The 21262-nt window shown below is 47.8% G+C and overlaps 1 protein-coding gene across 7 annotated transcripts in view; it reads right to left on the reverse strand.

The window, feature by feature from the left end:
• GluClalpha (glycine receptor alpha 1) overlaps positions 1 to 21262 on the reverse strand; it is a 381181-nt gene that overhangs the window by 121018 nt on the left and 238901 nt on the right. For 6 of the 7 annotated variants that reach the window (XM_075693269.1, XM_075693265.1, XM_075693264.1 and 3 more), the window contains one exon: positions 10301 to 10425. In XM_075693269.1, the coding sequence (XP_075549384.1) occupies positions 10301 to 10386 (86 nt within the window). In that variant the 5' untranslated portion in view covers positions 10387 to 10425. Of the gene's footprint in view, positions 1 to 10300; positions 10426 to 21262 lie in introns of those variants that run through there. The other variant, XM_075693271.1, reaches the window with a different exon arrangement.

Below are 21262 nucleotides of genomic sequence, written 5' to 3' on the forward strand. Positions count from 1 at the left end.
GGTGGACCTAAATCGGCGGCACTGCAGGGCAGAGCAATGGCTCGTACCCCTGTAAAGCAGAGGCTACGGGCACTGACTCATCAATGGCTCATAACGCCGTAAGCAAGGGAAAAAGGAGTTTGTGTTTGAGTTTCCGCGTAACGAAATTATGTTTTCTCGTACATACAAATTATTTTCTCGTATATTCAAATTACAATCCGACGCTATCATGTCTGTAGGTTGTGTGCAAGTCAGACTTCACGAATTTTCTGACCCATTTTACTTTGAAATATTCAATCAGTTCAATAACGCCCCTGCGCCACGCCGAAGGTCTGCGTGGTTCTGGTTTGGGATGATGTATGGTTTCGGAGAACGCCGCCAATGGCGGACGGATTTCTTCCGCTTTTTTTGCGATATGGGGCCCTTAATCTTATCGCGTTAAAACGCGCGCAATGATGTCACTTTGATGCCAAAGTTTATATGAGCATCGACCAAGGTAATACCCCTGTCACACGGCAAATCTAATGTCATTTCCAACAAATGACATTTCTTGCGATTAATGTCATTACCACAGCGCGCTGTCACACGGCGAAAACTGTCAATTGAAAATGATGACAATGACGATAGTAAAAAAAAAAAAAAAACACGCCTCAAACCCACTTTTCTCCAATAATTATTTTCCAATATGCTAAATTCCACTAGAATATGTGATCGTTGCTTTCAAACCGTAGCGTTCAATCACTAACTTGTCGACATTGCCAACGAAGTCGAGTCGAGCTAAGGCAAGCAACAGGGCGAAGAGAACGATCCGTGCGTCCGCTACATCTGCTAAAGTGGTACGAGAAGGGCAATTGCATGTCATCGCCGTTCTGATGTGCATGCGAGCTTCTAATATCCTCATTCTTGGCGCGTGCCACAGGAAAACACGCGCAAGCTTTTACGCCAAGTCAATTGAAGTGGCCGCGGTCGATGCTCCGGTGAGAACCAACACAACTGCTGCAGCGAAAGCTAATGACGGCTGTCTGGTCGCTGGACTGAGAGTAGTTTTCTGTATTTACGCACGTGATGGGCTTTAATGTCGTTAAAGCAATAATTAGGTAATAAAATGAATAGAATAATAGTGATTTTTTGTTAAAACAAAAAAGAAGCATGTACTGTTTGCGAAACACTGGTAAACTTGTGGTGTCGAGGATACACATTCAGTTCCAAACGAATGCGAATGAGTTTGGCGAACTCATTTGTTTGTGAATGTCATTTTCGAAAATGTCCTTACATATTACCGTGTGACACCAAAGAAATGGCATTATCAGCAAATGTCATTCGTTGTAAATGACATTAGGTTTGCCGTGTGACAGGGGTATAAGTCGCTGTTTAACAATACAAGAAAAACACTACACATGTATATTACATGGCATTCAAGCGTAAACAAAAAGCAAAGATTGCAAGGCAGGCGTACTTTGTAGGCAAACCCAAGTTAGTGACAGGGCAACAAACTATACCTGACCTGACTCTGACTATGGGTCATAGACGCCGCTGTTGCGTTGCGAAATTCTGAAATAGTAACTTGGCCTTCATCTTCCTTTCTATTAAATGAACAGAAAACATAGACAGATTATGAAGAAGCGGTCAGTGAGTCTAGATTGTTTTATTCTTCTAATCAGTTCTTCTTTGATGAAATGCTTTAATCATTTTGCTTGTCGTGAAGCTAACGCCATCGCTGCTATTAGATGCTAAGGCGCTTAGGAGAGCCTCATTAGAAACTTTCAACGTACAATCGCTGTTTGGTGCCACATTTAGACAAATTATGCAAACGAACAAAAAATGAAGCAGTTTTTCCAGTTGAATGGGCTTGGAGGAGAACCGCGAGAAATGAGCTTGTTTCCGGGCTGATTTAAATACACCCGAAACCTGTGCGTGCAACCAGCTTACGGGTGAGCACCGTCGCAGCGGTTGCTAAACGTGCACCGACATTCTCCAATTTCTCGTTCGACCATTCTGTGTTTGTAAGCTTTGGCGCGTGCGCATCAACGCGAATGTCGCGCAATCGGCTACGCTGAAGCTCCGCGATCACGTGACAGGACCATCTGCATGCGGCAGCATTCCCAATGCATAGCTGGGAAGAAATTAACTTAGTGCCGAGCTTAATTTATCCGAGATTGTTCCACAGTTCGGTAGAATATTTTGCTGTGATAAGCACAAGGACTTGCGCATGCAAAATAAATAAATAAATAAATAAATAAATAAAGGAATGAATGAACGAAAAACCGCTAATAAACAAAGCAACAGCCTAAGTGAAACGGGACCAGCCCTTCGGCTTCTCGTACTTCGCTTTGCTTTATTCTGTGGTCACGATGGATGGCTGGCCCCCCCGGGCCCCGCTTTAAATTCGCGTTAACGCGCGGAAGCCTCGCTGCGCGAGTGACGTACATACACGCGCTCTCGAGAACGTCGACGGTCTGCCCGCACGCGCCTACTTTGTCTCGTTTATTGGGTTACGAAACAGACGTTCGTTATGTGCGCGACAGTTTGGAGAGAGGAGCTGAGCGATTCCTATGCGGGCCACGAAGGCGCGCTATCGGCGACGCGAGACCCTGGAAACTGTAGGATAAGCTGATACTGAGGGCAAGAAAGAAAGAAAGAAAGAAAGAAAGAAAGAAAGAAAGAAAGAAAGAATAATGGGGTTTCACGTGCCAAAACCACGATCTGATAATGAGGCACGCCGTAGTGGGGGACTCCGGAAATTTAGACCACCTGGGGTTTTTAACGCGCACCTACATCTAAGTAGACGGGTGTTTTCGCATTTGGCTCCCATCGACATCCGGCCGCCGTGGCCGGGATTCAATCCCGCCGACCTCGTGCTCAGCAGCGCAACACCATCGCCACTAAGCAACCACGGCGGGTAAATAGAGACAGAGAGAGAAAGAAAGAAATAAAGAAAGAAAGAAAGAAAGAAAGAAAGAAAGAAAGAAAGAAAGATAGATAGATAGATAGATAGATAGATAGATAGATAGATAGATAGATAGATAGATAGATAGATAGATAGATAGATAGATAGATAGATACTAAGTAGCGATCATTGCCCGCGCAACATAGAAGTCATGTTCGCTTAGTGTAGGAACCAAAGCGGGATGAGTACAGAGCGGTAAAACTAGGCATTTGGTCTCGTCAACAGGCTGATCCTTCGCGAAGCGCTTACAGGCTGCGGGGCGTGAATCCAGCGCTCAAATGCGGGCACTACACGCCTAAATTGGAAATCTGCGTGGCCGATTTGAAGAAAACGCAGCCTTGCGTTGAGCAGTCACGTTGACAAGCTCTGCCAAGAAGCTTACGCTGCGGGGGGTTTGAGCGACGAACCTTAGGAAAACGGGGGTTTGTGCTTTTCCCTCCCGAGCCCAAAGGAGCGCGCTGCGCGCCCTCTTTCGGCCCGAGCGGTCTACGCCAGAAGCGTCTGACCAGCGAGCGGTCGTCCGGGTCCAAAGAGAACACAATCGCTCCCAGTAGCCACCACCAGCTCTGGCCGCCGGGGAGGTTTGCAATCCCAGCGCGCCGCCATGCCCGGGCGCAAGCTTCGAGTTTGGCTTTCGATGTAGAGGGTCGTAATCCTATTACGCGCCGGCTAATCCAGCGAAATGGGCTTGCCTCCAACCACGAGCCGGTAGCGTCTTCTGACGTCTTTGTAAACGCCCGTCTAGCTGACCGCCTCGTTCTCTGCAGCTTATTTGGTTCCTAATTCCCCCGTCGTTGCTTTTGCGCGAGGTCGGCAGCGGCATTCCTCGTGAAAGCGCCGAAAGATTTTTTTTTTTTTTGCGCAACGAAACACAGCGCGAATACGAAAGTGCTAACAAAACTAAAATGAGAAAAGTCGGAATAAATACAAAAAGACAATTTTACTCCGAATTCTCTGTCTCTCTTTCTTATTATCCGTCGCAGTTTCGTGCTTTCTCCAGCGTGGTGCGCTTGAAATTATGAAACGCATATTTGGACACACCTTGGTCACGTTTTGAAGAAACTCTGGGAAGTCTAGAGCTTGAACTGCGTTTCACTCACACAACCTTAGTGTACTTTTGTAAACGCTCTGTGTAATAAAAAATTTATTCAATAAATATTGCTTATTGGGTCTTTTTAAAACTTGGCTTTCAAAACTCTTTAAATAACAAAAACAAAAAAGTGCGCCTTTGAAGTTTTATGATGCTTCAACCAAAAATACTCTCGTGTTCATTTAATTCGCTTTTTTATATACGTACTTTACGATAGAACAAGCTCTTATGCATTATGATAAAATATTATCGACTAAACGCAGACCTGCCACCCTGTTGGAGTGGTCGGCCTGCTCCACTCAAGGCATAATGATGGCACTGCTCGAACAGATTAGATTTCTAGACCTGGCTGACGTCTAGGTCTTTCTTTTCCTAGTAGAACCGGACTGGATTGTCACGCAAAATAATGTTGTTGTCCTTCTGCTAAAGTACCCGACAAGAACATCGTAGAAAAGCTCCGCAGTATCCAGCACTGCCCTGAACTTTGTGCACGACAGTTCACTGGTAACTGTTTTGGACACACCGCCACTGAAGTTCTCCTTGTCGTCCGCTGGAAAGGCGGCTATTTTGAATGAATAGCATTGTTGCAAGGACATTTCTAACTCGCTGCCGTCAGCCAAATCAAGATAATCGGACAACATTAAGGGTGGTTTGAAAGGGTTTAAGGAATGGAGGCCATCATAGGCGTTAGCCATTCAAGTCGCAAAAATAGTGAAATGTCGGAAAGCGGCTTTAGCTTCATCCCTTTTTCAAATTCCACGATATTGAGGCATGAGAAGAAGATCACGGTGATAAAAAGAAATAGAGGCGTGGGTCGATGCTGCACGCTTAAATACAGCGCGTCCTTCGTTGCCTGAACTAAAAGTACAAATGGCTTGAGTCATCATGATGCATCTTACTGTCTAGCTTGTAACAACTTGTGCGTTTCTTCTTAGTAGTTTGCGGATTGATAGAAATATACATTTGGTGATGGACCACTGCTGCTTACGCTCCTATCACACCGCTTACGCCATTTACTGTTTCTTCCTAATCGACGTAGCAACATTTGTTTCATTTACCTAATGCGCCCCATTTACACATGTACTTGCATTTGTCAATGTAAATAGCTTTTTCTTTTTGTAATAGCAGAATGCATTCGCCAACAATGAAATTTAAATTCATCTTAATACTGATGATCTGCCTCGTAAGAAATGTATACAACCTCAGCATACAAAACCATTTTTACTTTTCTCGCCCACAAAAGTAGACGCCGAGCGAAGTAGAATAAATGTGAGAAATAGACCAGGTTGGTTTCGAAAGTGAACTTGTGGAAGGACGATGTGAACAGAGTTACCTGTGACGAATGATATTTAAAGAAATGATAAGAAAGAGTGATGAGTCTCTTTTAAGCAGACATGTTGAGTTCAAGCATGCTTCGTGAGTGTCGGCAAGTCCGAGAAGATAGCCCAGTGCGAAACCATGTACCAATCCACTAAATTTACAAACCTTACGATTTCGATATTGTTGTACTGACAGATCATCAATCAAACAGCAGGAAAAAAAGACAGCCACTAACGTGTAGCCTGACGGGAAACGTTCGCGGGTGACAAAGCCTTTCTTTTTTTTTTGACGGTGGAGGAGGGGGGGGGGCATAGGTTATCGTGAGGGGGTGCATTGACAAAGTTTGTGTGAAAAGCCTTTTGTAATTTGATTGATTCGTGAAGTTTAACGTCCCTAACTATGCACAGCTGTGAGAGAAGCCGCAGTGAAGGTTTCCGGAATAATTTTGACCACCGTTTTTTTTTTATTTGACGCGCACCTAAGCCTAAATACCCGAGCGTTTTTGTATTCTGCCTTTCTTGTATTTCGCGTTTTTGTTTTCAGAAACATGAGCGCAGAAACGCAAGGAGAAAGACAACATATTAGTTGGTGCTTACAAGAGAAGACATCTGATAGAGTTTTCTCGCATTCACTGAATATCTAGTCCGTCTCCGGCACGCCTGGGCTTGCCAAGAGGTGAGAGACGATTCGGGCGACAGTGAAGTTCATTAGCGCCGGTACCTCGGGGCCAGCGAACTCAATCTGGGCCGGATTAGCAACACCGTCTTCTTAATCCGACTCTGGCTGAAAGTCAGTTCTTGTGGCGTCTCTTCTTTCGTTTGTTCCTAGTATCACGGTGTCCCGCTTCAGTGGGGCAGGTTTACAGTGACTCGGCTGGTCTGCTATCTTTCTACAGTGTATCGACCAGAACACTTGCCTTCGATGCCGCGGCATCGCATTGCAAAGAAAGTGACATCAAGGCGCAGTTACCGTAACTACTGGGACAGTCACTACTGTGGATTGTGCTCCTGGCTATGTAGCTTGCAAGTATGCTGATCTGTATTTGCGCACGGCCATTTCTGAAACCGAGCTGCTCTACAGGGGCACGTAGAAATCTTGGCAACTATACTGCCACACGCGGTTTTGTTTGCATTTCTGCCGCGTATCCCTTGGATCGAATTGCCGCAGTTATGTTATCGGGCTCGCATAATACGCGCTCGTTGTACCAGTAACATGGTGAGTGTTGTTGCCGACTCGCTGGGAAGGCAAGCCAGGGATTTTCAGATTGTAATTGTCCGTGATTCCGTGGAGAACAGAGCCAGCAACCGGCTGCAGGGGTCGCATAGATGGGCCTACACGTAATCCAATTCGTTATATGAGTGCGTTCTTGTGCGTGAACTATTCAGCAGAGCAGCAGCAGCAACAGCAATGGACAGTAATGTTCGGGGTGGGGGGGGGGGGGTGATCTAAGAAGCCTTGATCTAACAACTCCCGCGTAACAAACTGGGGACCGGATATGCCGAAATGGGGCGTGCGCTGCCAGCGCCATTAGGATACTGATATGCTGCACACACAGGTGCAGCTGTTGGTCAGTCTGTGCTGACCAACACCTGCAGAAGTAATATCCGTACACTCGAAAGCGTCAAGACCCAGGCACTTAGAGTGTGTCTTGGATTGCCGCGGTGTTCGTCAACGGCTGAAACAATTGCCATTGCACACGATTTCCCAGCCGAGACCCATATAGTCATGGAAGCGCTCAGAGCACACGTAAGACACCTTGCTCGAGCCCCTGCCCATCATCTAGCCTCACTGCCAGAGGATCGACCACGTGCTTCCTTTTGTGAAACAGTCCTGCCTTATCGTGCATACCTTCCATCAGGTTATACAGCTCCAGCGAAAGTTCCATTTCCACCATGGTGCTTGGCTCAAGCAAATGTTCGACTAATGGTACCAGGATTACGAACAAAAGTCCAACTCTCGTCTCCAGCACTCAAGCAGCTTTCACTGCTCTTGCTGTACAAGACGTACAACGAGCATGATCATCATCTATATACTGAAGCTTCAACCACGGTGAATGGGTCTGCAGTATCGGTGATCTTTCCTGCAAAACCTTCCACCATAAAGATTCGACTCTCTCACCAGACTACATCGACTGCCGCGGAGCTTGCTGCTATTCGTTGTGCACTTCGTGTAATTTCTGAAGAACTACCTAAGAAATGGAGCGTATTCACTGACTCCAAGGCTGCTCTTCATTGTTTGGTTTCTGCCTTACGCCGAGGACCCCGCAAACAACTAGTTCTAGAAATCAGACTGCTGCTTCATCACCTCGTCGAGCAAGGACACGACATCGCATTGCAGTGGATTCCAAGCCACTGTGGCATAATGGACAGTGAATATGCCGACGCAGCAGCACGATCTGCACACGAGGAGGGCTTGCAAGTCTCCATTCCATTCTCAAGAAGAGACGCTGCAACGAAAATTTGTGTGCTTGCAAATGAAGCCATCAAAACTTTATGGAACACACCAAGCGTAAAGCATACACGACTACACCGGCTGGACTCATCCCTTCGACTTCGACCCCCATCTGGACTCTCTCGACTCGAAACAGGCAGTACTTTGCCGACTGTGGCTTGTTGTCGCCTACACAAGATCGTTCGCCTTCCGAGTCGGTATGGACGACAGCGCAGCTTGCAGACACTGCGGCGGCGAGGAGACCATTGAACACTTGCTTTGCCACTGTCCTCGATACAGCGCGCACCGGCTGTCACTAGCGACCGCGTTGGTACGCCTTGACGACAGGCCACTTTCAGAACAGTCAGTTTTGGAATGCCGACGTGAACTGTAGTCGCAGCAAAAGTCGGTAAAGGCTCTGTTGACTTTTCTACGTGACAGTGGCCTATCAGAAAGACTATAATGACCCCATTTCGCCCCTTTTCATATTTTTTTCTCACGCTTTTATTTTTGTCACGCTCTTCTTTCCGTCTTTACTTCCCCTTTCCTTTACCCTAATGCAGGGTAGCAAACCGGACGTTTTAAGTCTGGTTAACCTCCCTGCCTTTCTCTCATTTGCATCTCTCTCTCTCTCTCTGCACACACGGAGTACAAGGGAGATCTTTTTTAAAAGTTTGTTTTGATTAGGCCCAAGCAAAAATAACTGCCTACTAGACTTGGTTGTCTTTTTATTTGTTATGTCTGGGGTGATAATAAATACGTACGGAACGAACGCATCATTACTGTTTGCTGAAGTTCGTTATAGGCGAGTATAGAATATCTTGAGGTGACAGTTAGTTTATTTTACCAATTGTTTACTAACTGCGCTAACCGTGAATAAAGACAACACAGAAGGAACACTGATAAAGCGCAGACTAGCAACCGGTTCATTGAAACCTTGGCCGCGGGTACGGGATATACCATGCGGTCAACTTTCATTGCAGATGGAGGGCAAAGACAGCCAGCCGCTATGCATGGAAAGGTGAAACGCCAAGTGGGACCGCACATGTACCGCATGTCGCACAACTTCAAGAAAGTTGCGAACCGATACGGCACAGCCATGTTGTTCTCTGCACTGTGAAAACTCGCAAGATTGCGTTCGCGTATTTCTGATCACGGTGTTCCTGACGAATAATCTAGTGGGTGAGGCAAGAAGTATGCAATGCACAGGGCTACTATGCATTGTCAATGTACACGCATGCGCAGTTGATCTTCACCTCGCGGCATATCTTGTTTGGGCACATACCACGTGGCCTATACCCAGTGACCGAAGTTGTCTACCAAGCCAGACAGCAGTCAGTAGCAAGTTGTGTATTCGGGCACATACTTAGGGGCTCGTGGTGTATGCTCGGCGAGGCAGCAACTATACTCACGGAAAACTTTCTGTGGCAGTGAAGGGAAAGCTACGGGGACGGAGCTTCTGCACATGTGTCACCGCGCCAAGTAGTCCACCAGCGTATGACAGTGTTATTGGTTGCTCGGAGCAGACGCTGAATCGACGTGGCTTCTATGGCCGACGGTTTCGCGTTTGCCCAGAGGCGGAAGCGAAAAGCCGCAAAATAAGTAAACTTTTACATCCATTGGTGTGTTGTATCTCACTTAATTGTTGCTAATAGGGTGTTTATGTTTTCTCTGCCCCATCTTAAGCTAACATGGATGAAAATGCGGGGCTCTTTTCAGAAGCGCTCTCACTTCTGCACGCTTTGCCTCCGTAGCTTTCCCTTCATCGCCACAGAAAGCTGTCCGCGACTATAGTACGTACTTAGGGCCTAAGCAAGCAGACAGCTCGAGTCACTGGGTACGTAAGGGTTGTGATGGAGATACTGCAAACAAGGTGAAGTTCCGCATACTCTGTGAATAATGCTAGTTGAATTCAAAATAACGGACAATTACGGTAGCGAGCAAAGAAGAAATAGATTTTAGAAACTGATCACGTAATTATCACGAGGCACCCTGACCCGTACCCCTTTCCCCTTCACATCAAATAAGCAACATAAATAAGCAACGACGACAACAACAACAACAACAACAACAACAACAACAACAACAACAACAACAACAACAACAACAACAACAACAACAAAAGAACTAAAATGCCTACGCAAGCGTACAGTCGCTTCGCGGAAATTTATGGCAGATTATTCGTTTTATCAAAGCACAAATGTGTATTTCACACCTGACCTGCCCCCTTTATCTTCATATGATGTTTCGCAACTTAAGCCAAGAATCAAGAAGTTATGAATGCACGCGACTTCCGTTAGGTCGCGCAAGCGCGCCCCGGACTGCACCCTTCCTGCGTTGTAGAGGCGGACTGCCCTGCGAGCTCACGCTACCCGATCCTTACGTAGGAGAAAGGCACACAAGTGGTGCCGGAGCGTTTCAGCGCGAGCGCCCCAACTCCCTCGTCCGTCGCAAAACACTTTGCCAGTCGCCTCGTGCCAGAACGGCTTCACTTTATAGTTACGCTTAGAATGTAAGAAGCCAGGTGTACTCACCATGCCGATGGACACGACAGAAGAATCAACAAGAAAAACGCTAGAGCCACTAGTGGGACACAAAAGCGCCATGAATGTACGCTCATGGTGACGGGCGAGTCTCGGTCAGCGCTGTTCGCTCATTCCTGCGAGAGGGAACGGGACGGCAGGAAAGGAGAGAGAGAGAGAGAGAAAGACATTAACAGGATTAGCCATTGCCCGCGAGGATCAATAGCGGCACATTCTATTTCGCGATGAACCCACCGATGGCATCGGGTCCACGCACAGAGCACATGCAGAATGTATTCTTTTTATTCCCCGTATGACTCGCGCGAGCTCCTCCCGGGAAAAAGAAGACAAGCGAGAAAAAGCCCATTGACTAATGAAACCCTCTTCTTTAAGAGGGAGTTCGCAACCTTTACCGAAATATATTTGTACAAACAGTGTACGAATATTTGATACTTCGAATAGGAACCAAATAGAATAAGAACCCACGTCTTTGCATTACTCGTGCGATGCCCTTAGCAATTGAGCTACCGCAGCGCCGTTTTTCCATCCACTTTCATGAGTATTTTTGTGTGTACATACTAGATCTGGCCCTGGGAGTGCCACGACTGACGGTTACTGCGGCGGACGTAAAGCATCCTTTCAACCGCAGGCGTCACGGAGTGCGTGAACTCGGAAGAATGCTACAATAAAGTAAGCCTTTATTTTCTTGTGAAATTTCCACTATACTGTGCACCTTTTCTGTATTTTTCGTTTTCTGTCGTGCAAGTGTAACGGTGAGTATCAGCCAGCTGGCCGGAGTGCCTTATATATATATATATATATATATATATATATATGAGGCAGAATTAGTCGTCTATTGCATTCATAATGTCGAAACATTCCCTGGCACATCAAATGCTTCAAGACATCCATGTGTTCCGCAAAACGAAATATGACCTTTCACTCTGCGGTTGTTTGGAAGAAAAGAAGGGCAACTGTAACTGCAGACATCATTATTTCAATCAAAACGAGAAATATTTCCAACACTCGTATTCAAGGCAGCGGCTCCATCTTTCGTGCCGCGCAGGGAACAGGAGACATGCCACCAACGCAAATCAAGATTTCGAAACGTCAGTTTCTTCATTGTTCAATCAGTAACAAGCTATATAACTGCTGTATTATGGTTTCACCTCGCCGAGATGTTTCCCCGTCATAACTTTGGCTATAACAATGTTAGCCTTACACTTTTTAAAGCAAAGCTTATTTCGAAATGCAACTGCAGCCTTCTGGTGTAGTGTTCTCTTCAATGAGTCAGCTTTTTCCGAAAAATGCAAAGTAATCTGCCAGCTTTGTTTAATTTCTTTTATAGCTACAGGCTCCCGCTAACTTAAATGCATCCTTTAATCGAGGATTTCATTAAAAAAAGAATATCTGATTGGGCACGCCGTAAAGGCATATGAAAAGTTTTTTTTTCATGACAGTTTTGTTTTTCTGAAACCCGGCTCATGCCAATATTAGGTCCTAAAGACCGAAATGAATAGGTAAGAAAGAAGAGGAAAGCGCTCTCGGAGGCACAAAGTATCACATTACACGACCCTCTCTTAGTCAACGCGCTGGGAAGAGATGATTCCGCTCGAGCTGCAAAGATTAAGCAGCCGCCCCGAAGTGCATATATATATATATATATATATATATATATATATATATATATATATATATATATATATATATATATATATATATATATATATATATATATATATATATAAAGAAGTCATTTTCGCTGCGACCGCGTTACTATACGGGCGCATTTCGTGCGTTGAACAGAAGGGAAGCGTCTTTCCCGGTGTACTTCTGTTGTTCGTGTCGTGTTCATAAACGCGGCCTCCTTCACATGCGTGCCAAAGAGAGGCCCCGAGATATACCGTAGTTATCCGAACCTAGGCCACCCTGTATTCCTGACCAGCCCCTGCAATTCAGAAGGCTAAAAAAAAAATTTCAAACTTTGCCCGCGAGAAGAACAAGCACCGTCATCGAGATAAAACACTTTCGGAATACTCGCATTATCAAATCGGGTCTACTATAAGCGAAGTAGACGTGTCGAAGAAATATCGAAGTAGGCAGGCGACGGAACTTGTTACGAGTGGCGCGTCGAACGTCTGCGATCTTATATGTAAGCCTGTATAATCATCATCGTCGCGGGCATTCCCACTTCTCCCGCGCACTGATAAAATCGGCACATCTTTTTACACCTCGCGGCATCGGCTTTTCTGCTGTCGGCAGTGGCTGTTGGCTGCGGCCAAACCACATTAGGGAATCTAAGCCGACCCCTAACTTTAGTACGTTATTCTTCAAAGAAAGAAATGTGGAGACACAACGCAAGTTTAGGAATCTGTGTGGAGCAAGGCTCCCGCGAAGTGGATGTTGACTAAGTCGTACACAACTCTTCATGTTCTGCAACTTGTTTTGCAGCATAGACATTACGTTCCACACAGAGATTACGCACAGAGATTAGGGAAAATCCCGAAGACACTGACTCCAGCCCCCTCCCCTACCTCTCCCAGTTACCCTACTCTATCTACCTCCACCTTTCATACTCCCCACGTGATCCATACGACCGTGGATTACAGCGTCTCCGAGAACAGCCCACTTTTCATCACGCTATCTCCGAAATCGGTGCAGTTCATCTACAGGACCGGCCCACCTAACTCGGCAACGAGCCGACCCAGCAGGCGTACCAAAGTATTGGCCAAGTTACCGGGAAAAAGGGATATAAAGCTTCGTTTTATTAAATAAACTGTGCGCTTGAAAGGGTACGCTTGCTGCAGTGAGGATATTTAGCTACAGTTTGTAATTTCGGTACCTCTTTTGTAGTAGTACAGATGGTGCCATATATAAGCCGATTCGGTATATCAGTGCTGTTTTGTGTGTAAGCCATTTGGCAAAGCAGTAGCAGCAGCCACAGTCAGCAAAATCGCCAAGAGCTCTCCTGAAAAGCTTTGCTTTAAACGTATCGGCCTATGTTCGAGTAAATACGGTAAAACGACAGCGGAAGGAGGAGGAGGGGGCAAAAGAGAGTGAAAAAGCATAGAGCCGGGACAAGGCTCCCCGCGATATGTCGGGCTTAGGTTCAAAACAAGGAACCGCTGAAAAGGGCGGCGCGCGACAGCGCGTAAGGTGCAAGGGGTCGCTTATTACGGCTCCACAACGGGGAGTCCCTGTTGAATATAGATAGCCTGTTCACAAGCCTCAAAATGCTTTCAGGGGCGAAGCAACACGTTCTTTTATTGCATTTTTTTGTTATCGCAGGAAGTGAGGCAAGGATCGTCGACGGCAGTCTCGGGAACCGACGCTAAGCGGTGAAGACGGCGCAGAAAGTGGAGAAAGGCCCGGGCGGGTGGACGCGGAGCAGCGACTTTGCTGCGCGCCGAACCAACGGCTGGTTCGGAGCGCCGCAGACAAGAAAGCGCCCAGACGTGACCGCGAGTCGGCTAGCCCTGATGGTTAGTGCAAGCCTAGGCTGTACGTCGTCAGGACTGGGACTTTAAGCGCAGCAGCTGCATCGTTTGTTTGACGCAGACCCGCGGGTTACTTGAGAGAACCGCTGCGTCTTTGCCGAGCTTATAACAAAAGCCGTTCTGTTCTCTGTGCGTCATTTTTCCTGTCTGCGAAATAACAACGCTGTCATATCCTCCTTTATCCGCTGTCACTGTCTATGTTCCCGACCGCTCGCGAACTCGCAGCTTCCGAAAAATGGGACGCCGTTAGGTATGCGACTTCCTTAGGGGTCACTGTACATTAATGTCACCATGCTTTGAATTAGAAGCATTCCTTGCCTCATTTCAGGCAATTAGCGGTAATATAGGCTATTCTCTCACCTTGTTTCAGGTCTTTTCGAGAAAAATAAGTTCGTCACAGATGGCGGGATTGAACAGCTGTCTTCCGGCACAGCAAGCTCATTGCTCTAACCATTAGGCCTCGATAGCACGCATGCTAACCCCATGCCAAAGTCGCTCTTTGAAACATCTGGCACGTGCGTCACGTGCCATTTTCACGCATTCTCCCCTCGTGGCAGCTAGAGCCGTTAAACTGAAACGCTTTCGGGGTCGGCTCATATTTCCCAGTCCTTTCTTCGTAGCAGTCAACACTACGTAGAAGCTGTGCTACGTTGTACGCCTCATAAGGGATGGGTCCAGATCGGAAACGTTTCAGCGTTTATTCGCCGGAGTACAAACGCCATTGTCGTTTGAACATAGACCACATGACACAGACATAGGTGCGTGCAGTTGTATAGCCCCTAGTTAGCGACGACGTCATAATCCATGTTTCCTTCGCTTACGCCCGTTCCCTACCTATGCAGGTGCCAACAATTAGCATGTCATATAATCTGGCGTCGACGGATCCGAGTATAAATCCGTGGCAATGCCGTCCCACAATCGTCGTCACTGTTGTAGCCGTCTTGCTGCTGTCATCACGCACGCGCTTGCATCATACCAGTAGCATAGCCATAGGGAGGAGGGAGGGGAGCTCATAAATTTTTGCGCGAGTACACTTTTCATGCACATATACATTTGTGCAGTAAGGCCAGTTGCTGTCCAGTGCCCATCCGGTGCGTTCAGTGTTAATAGGTGTCGTCTCGTCGTCTTCCTTTGCGCTGTAACCATGCCTCATAATGTCATTGTCACTTAGTCAATGGACAATCTTTAGTCGTCGGCGATGCATTGACTGCCTGAATGAATTTCGGTACGCCCACGTTTCACTGGTTATTCAGATGTTGTGGTTCCACTACTCCAAACGATGTCTTCCTTTCTTTCAGAGCAATTTATAACCTTTCTGTTTCACGTCGCACAGTGGGCTCGCTAACAGAAGAAGAAAGATCTTCTTTGACAAGTCCATGTTACAAGTCAGAGACAAGTCCCGCTTAGAGAAGTGGGTCAGTACAGCAGCTGGGATGTGGTTGTTGCGAAACTGTAAGCTATACTCGCGAAGAACAATTCACCCCTTTCTTCTTCTAATAAGAATGGAAGAGGAATACATATGCGTTACGCCGCGCTGTTTTCGAAAGCGAAATTCGCTGCATTTCACACGTCGCCGCTTCTTAAAGAGAACAGGCTTCCCCAGACCTCCTACCGAGCGCGTATCTCTGATGGTGAAATATTCGGTGAGCCAGTCATTCGAGTGCGAACTGCTTCGAACGCGACCGTGTCAGCCACGTACTAGATGATGTAAGCAGACAGTATTCGACCATCACTTTTGAAGCTGTTCCGTGGCGTCTATGCCACTGTTGCAAGTGGCGCTGATGCCGACGCTTCTTTCTGGAGAGAGAAATGGAGGGAGAGAGGGAAAAGAGAAATAAAGCAAGGGGAAAAGGTCTTGCGGCAGAGAACGAGACCACAGCAGCGACTGCTGTTGCTGTCGCTGCTGCTACCGCGAGGCCCAACGCGCCAAGACTGCAGACTCAGTGAAGCGTCGATCGCTTGGCGCGATCGTTGTTTCCCCCGGTTTGGCAAGCAGCTCGCGACTGAGATAGGTTGGTTCGATGAGCGTCGGCCGCAGGAAGAAAGGACAGGGTTCAGGCAACGGCTCTTTTCTTTCCTTCTTTTTCTTTTCTACTTCTGCGGCAGCAAGTGCGGGACGTCGCATCTCATTACAACCAGTGTTCGTGGCCCTACGGTAATAGGAAAAAAAGAGAGAGAAATGCTAAGGACAATACAATGCTTGTAGTAGGTGAGAAGTTGGGGCGGCTCGGGTGGAAGGAGGTGGATGGGGCATGGGCAGCAGTGGCGTGGCATCACGTTGAGGCCTGCGCCACTGGTACAGGGGTGAGAAAGAGAAAATAGAATGGCGACTAACGGACGAAAGATACGTTTTGAGGACGAAACCGGTGAGGAAGAAAGAGCCGAAAAGGGGTGCAGATACAAAATCAATATGCCTCTGTCATGGCCGCCTCTTCTTACCAGGTTCTTACTTTTATGTTCGCGTAATGCCTAAGCAGTCTTCACAACATCGGCTGCCGCCTGCGCCGGGCTGCGCTCCACAGAGGGAAACTTTAGCGTGATACGGAGTTGAGAGCTGGAAACTACCACGCATAAAAAAAGAAAGGAGGGAACTGAAAGAAAGAAAGAAAAATGGAGAGGGAAACGAACGATTGAAAGGAGGGGGATCAGCTTTCGGGAGAGGCTGAACGCCATTCTTTTAGGTTGTAAAAGGATGTGAAGGGTCATATAAGGCAATAAAAAAGATAAAGGAAACAGATAGGAAAAAAAAAATATGTGCGACCGATAGCGAGTGCCCCCAGCCGGTGCCATCACCGAGAAATAGCCGTAGAAACGGGAAAGCAAGGTTTTTGCTAAAACCTTCCCTGTTGCACCTCACCCTCCCCTTCTACACTTTTCTCTTCGCTCTTCGTGCTCTTTAGTTTTGTTTTATTTCGTTGCTTTCACCAGTGAGCGCAGATGGCGCGCCTCGAGCTCGAAACGTAAAGAAACAAGGCAGCCCCCCCCCCCCCTCCATATTGAGAATTATAATAAACGCATACAAAAGGCGTAAAAAGCGGACCGATATGTACGGGTCAGATTGATAGGATTGTTAAACACAGAGGACTGCGCTGGAAGCCATCAGGAGAGCTTCAGCCGCCCTTATTTCACTGACCTTCTTTTTCCTTCGTGCAAAACGTATTTCTTGAGCTAAGTTTTAAACTCAGCTGTAGGGGCGAAACGAAACATAATAAATAATTACTTCGTATGCAAAGTGGAAAAAGGAGACGTTTGTTGGATGGAATATTGCTCCTTTTTCCTTTGTTTTGCCTTCCGTACAACTCACTTGTTTCAACTTTTATTGCGTTAGACTCAGATTTCCGCCGCCCCAATAATATATTCGTTTGTTATTAGAGCGAGTTATTACACTGATAAACAAGAAAATTGCATGCGAAATGGCAGTTTCCCTGTGCTGTCCCTGGCTATGCTACCAGGTTGCCTGTTCGGGCGAAGTTTCGGCGTTATGAGTGTAATAACTGACTGTAATAGCAAACAATCGTATTGAAAGACTGGCACACGCGTGCGCACACTACCGATGCGCACAGCTACTGAACTGCGCTTGCTCGCGTGCCAAAGCGTCTATGCTTTCTGCTCTACACTAGGAAAATATTCTGGATCGATTACTTTTTGCGATATCGCTTTCAGAGAGAAGGAAAGGCACAAAAGCTAGCTAAGGTTGTGTCTGGTTAGCTACCCTGTACTTGGGAAGTGCGACGGGTGAAAGAAAGATAAGAAAGAAGGAAAGGAAAGGCTGCGAGGATGCACCCGCCAGAGGAGTGCTCACGCAAATAATCATAGGCAGTCACTCGGCGCGCATACTCATTGGCAGCGAAAAAAAAATATCCACCTCCATTCCGCGCTGTGAAAGTGGACGTACAGCGAAGTTGTTGCTGACGTCAGACAAGCAAGACCGACGTCATCAGAAGGGACGTACGTTACGAGCACACGCCCGCACACGTGCGGAAGTGCAGCAGACACGCTCATTCCTCTAGGCCCTCCGCCAAGCGCAAGTGCCTTTGTGAACAAACTCAATTTTTCCTAGTAAACTGCGTGAGAGAATTCGAAAAGCACGACTTACACACGAGCTGCAGTCGTGATATTTTTGGATTGAATTTCGAATACACGGGAATAACGGCATCGTCACGTGATCATATCGCCTGATGACGTGATCTGATGACGCCTTCGTCAAGTGATGATGTAACCCGATGACGTCACGTGATGCCTCTGGGACAAACAGCGCAATGTGCGCTTCCCGCTTCTTTGCATTGCCTCCTGGATCGGCCCACATTTTTGTTTGTTTGAGCACCGCGCCTGCGGTCCCGAAAAATCCCGACAAACTAGAGGCCAACAGCTTCGTCGTAAAGTGACGGGAGAATACAAATGCCGAATTTCACATCAGCGTAAATTTCATCTGGCCTAGGTCGCGATAACACTGACAGTGCCCGCGTCGCACCGTGGTGCCAAATTATGCAAAATACAAGGTATACGAGCGAGTGATCGATCGAGAGTACGGCTCCTGATGTTGAATCGAGGCCATCTCAAATCCTCGTCATGGCAGTGCAGACACGGGGTGTTCGCTAATGGACCGCCGCGCGCCGCGCATTCTTTCTGATAAGGCGCTGCTCTACCGTGACGACATCCATTTGACGCGTCTCTCAGGTTACGCAGCGCTGCAGCGTATTTTTACGTTGCGGTGAGACCCGTCTCTCTGGCACCAGCCCCACTTTCACGTTTCACAAACGTCGTTATTGGTGCGCAATTTTTTTTTTTATAATTAGGGTTTTACGTGCCAAAACCACTTTCTGATTATGAGGCACGCCGTAGTGGAGGACTCCGGAAATTTTGACCACCTGGGGTTCTTTAACGTGCACCTAAATCTAAGCACACGGGTGTTTTCGCATTTCGCCCCCATCGAAATGCGGCCGCCGTGGCCGGGATTCGATCCCGCGACCTCGTGCTCAGCAGCCCAACACCATAGCCACTGAGCAACCACGGCGGGTTGGTGCGCAACTGCCCATGCATATGTATTAAGAGCATCATTTGTTCAGAAACTCTTAAAAGAAGGGTAAACTTAGCGAGTTGTTGCGTATTCGCATTGAAAGTTCCACGCGAAAAATCCACAACGAAAATGAGACCGCTCGAGGTAAGTGTCGTGTGGTGTGGTCGCCCGTCTACCTTCGTTCGTTCCTTGCTTTGTAATTCCGCCATGAATTAGAAGCCGTGTTTTGTGAGCGTGTCTATGCTGGCTGACATTTTCTTTTTTTTTATTTCTTGTCTATCTACACCCCCCGCCCCCCCCCCCGGCCCCCCTCTCCGCTACTCCCAATTTCCCATTGTGCAGGGCCACAAACAGTATTTTGTGTTCTTGCGAACTCATTTTCTTTTTTCGCGACTCGTGCCAAGTTTACGTTCTCGCTCCGTTCACAGCAGACCGGAGGATCTCTCAAACGTCCGCGGACTCCCTAATGCCCGCGGCAGGCATTCATCCGGACGCGTCTAGCATCTGCATTCCGTCCCAAGTGCATGCCGCGTGGCGGTGTCGTGCACTCGAGGAACAGAACCGGGTCGCGAAACGCGAGTAGGAGCGCGGGGGGGGGGGGGTATGAGAAGGGGGAGGGGAAAGGTTATCACTGGCGAGACTGGCGAGGGTAAGACCGGGCCGGATATCGATTATGGAGATGGAAGACGCCATCGCAGCCGACGCCGTTTCTGTCGGCCAAAGCGGACCAACGATGTTTGGAGCGATGGGGGGGGGGGGAGGGGGGGTGTAGGGGGAGTGGGACGCCAAGTATCGCGGAGGGAAGCAACGCAACGCGCGCCACACAGTCACCCGCTGGGTTTTCTCGCGGGAGAAGCGCACAGCGAAGGAGTGGGAGGAACGGGAGCAACAACGGTGGGGAGACGGAGGAGGTCCGGATGATGCGATTGCTTCGCCAAAGAACGCGCGCCGCTGCTTGCGCGTAGCGCGGTCGCGTTGTTCACGCTGGCGCCTCTCTACCGTGTACGACGTTTCGAGGTGCTCGTCTCCTGATGGACCGGATCGACGCGGGCCTGTTGAACAGGTGGGGGCGCGTAACACGCGGAGGACTCAAGACCGGCGTGAAAGCACAGAAACGCCAATTGCAGACCACCTAACACAAACTCGACGCAAAGAAAAGAAATATATATATAGAGAGAGAAAATGAGAACGTGGGAGAGATGCGGTGATAGAAAAATGAAGGCAGGTCAATCAAGACAAAGTGCTTGGTTTGCAGGGGATAAGAGAAGAGAATAAAAGGCCGCTGGAGGGAGCTCAGTAAAAGAGAAAGAAGAAGAAGAAAAAAAAAAGAAAATCGTTAAGAATCAGGTTGATGTGTAACAGGCGTTCGCAGTTGTTTGTCCGTTTATAGAACAGTGGAGTAGAGTCGCGCGTTGTCTCTGTTTCTAGCGATTGGTGCTGCCGGTGTTGCGAGATCTTGTTTTAATGACAGCTTAACGTGCAAAATATTCAATCAGATGAAGAGACAGCGGGCTTTCCGCACTACAACCCGGATACCGACGCGGAGTACAGTCGATAGTCTCTTCACGACTCATCTAGCAATATTAGCGCTGTGCATACCGCCAAATGTAAATGGCGCGCGCCCTAGTAAAAGCTGCTACCCGGCTTACCTAAAAAAAAAACCATTTTCTTTTTTTTTCTTTGATGCGAAAGCATCAAGTGCCCATTGAGCGAGAAAGCCGGCGGCATCTGTAGCAGGGAAACGGCACCTAAATTCCCATTGCCTGCGACGCCACGCCACGAGCTCGCCTCAACAGAGCAGAGAGGGCAAATCGGAACACCTGCTGTAGGAATAGCGCGCCAGGTGTTTCGTGAGGGGAGAGGGCATCGCCGCGACGCCACGTCGCCAGCACGCCTCGACGGGCCTCGACCGCGACGCGAAGCGGCGGGGCGAGCCGGGTTGTGGTCGGCGAGCCAGTCGCGCGACGCGCTTCCTCGGTCTCACGCTCGCAGGACGTGGGTGTCGTGCGGCGTCGGCCTCGCAGGCTGCTGCTGCTGCTGCTGCTTGCTGGTTCGGGCACAGCACGACCCACAGCACAAGCGACCCACAGTGCAACCCACAGCACAAATTGTTGTATCGGTACGACCCACAGCACAAAATTCGAAAGACCGCTCAGCCGCGCTCAATCGGACATTAGCGCTTTCGCATTCACAATTCGTAAGATGTGCTTAGGTGTCAACGGATTTATTATTATTATTTTATTGCATTCCAAATAGCGCACGTAGACGGTATAAAAGGGGTGATTAAATTATCTCTACCCATTTTTGTGTCGTTGATTCATATGCGTTAAATTATCCGTATCCACTGTTATGCCTTCTATAAAATTGTGTTGTCTTTCGCATTCACAGCTCACAAGAAGTGCTTAGTTGTCAACGGATTTATTATTATTATTTTATTGCATTCCAAATAGCGAACGGAGA

Source organism: Dermacentor variabilis, chromosome 5 (assembly GCF_050947875.1).
Source record: "Dermacentor variabilis isolate Ectoservices chromosome 5, ASM5094787v1, whole genome shotgun sequence".
Classification (NCBI taxonomy): Eukaryota; Metazoa; Arthropoda; class Arachnida; order Ixodida; family Ixodidae; genus Dermacentor; species Dermacentor variabilis.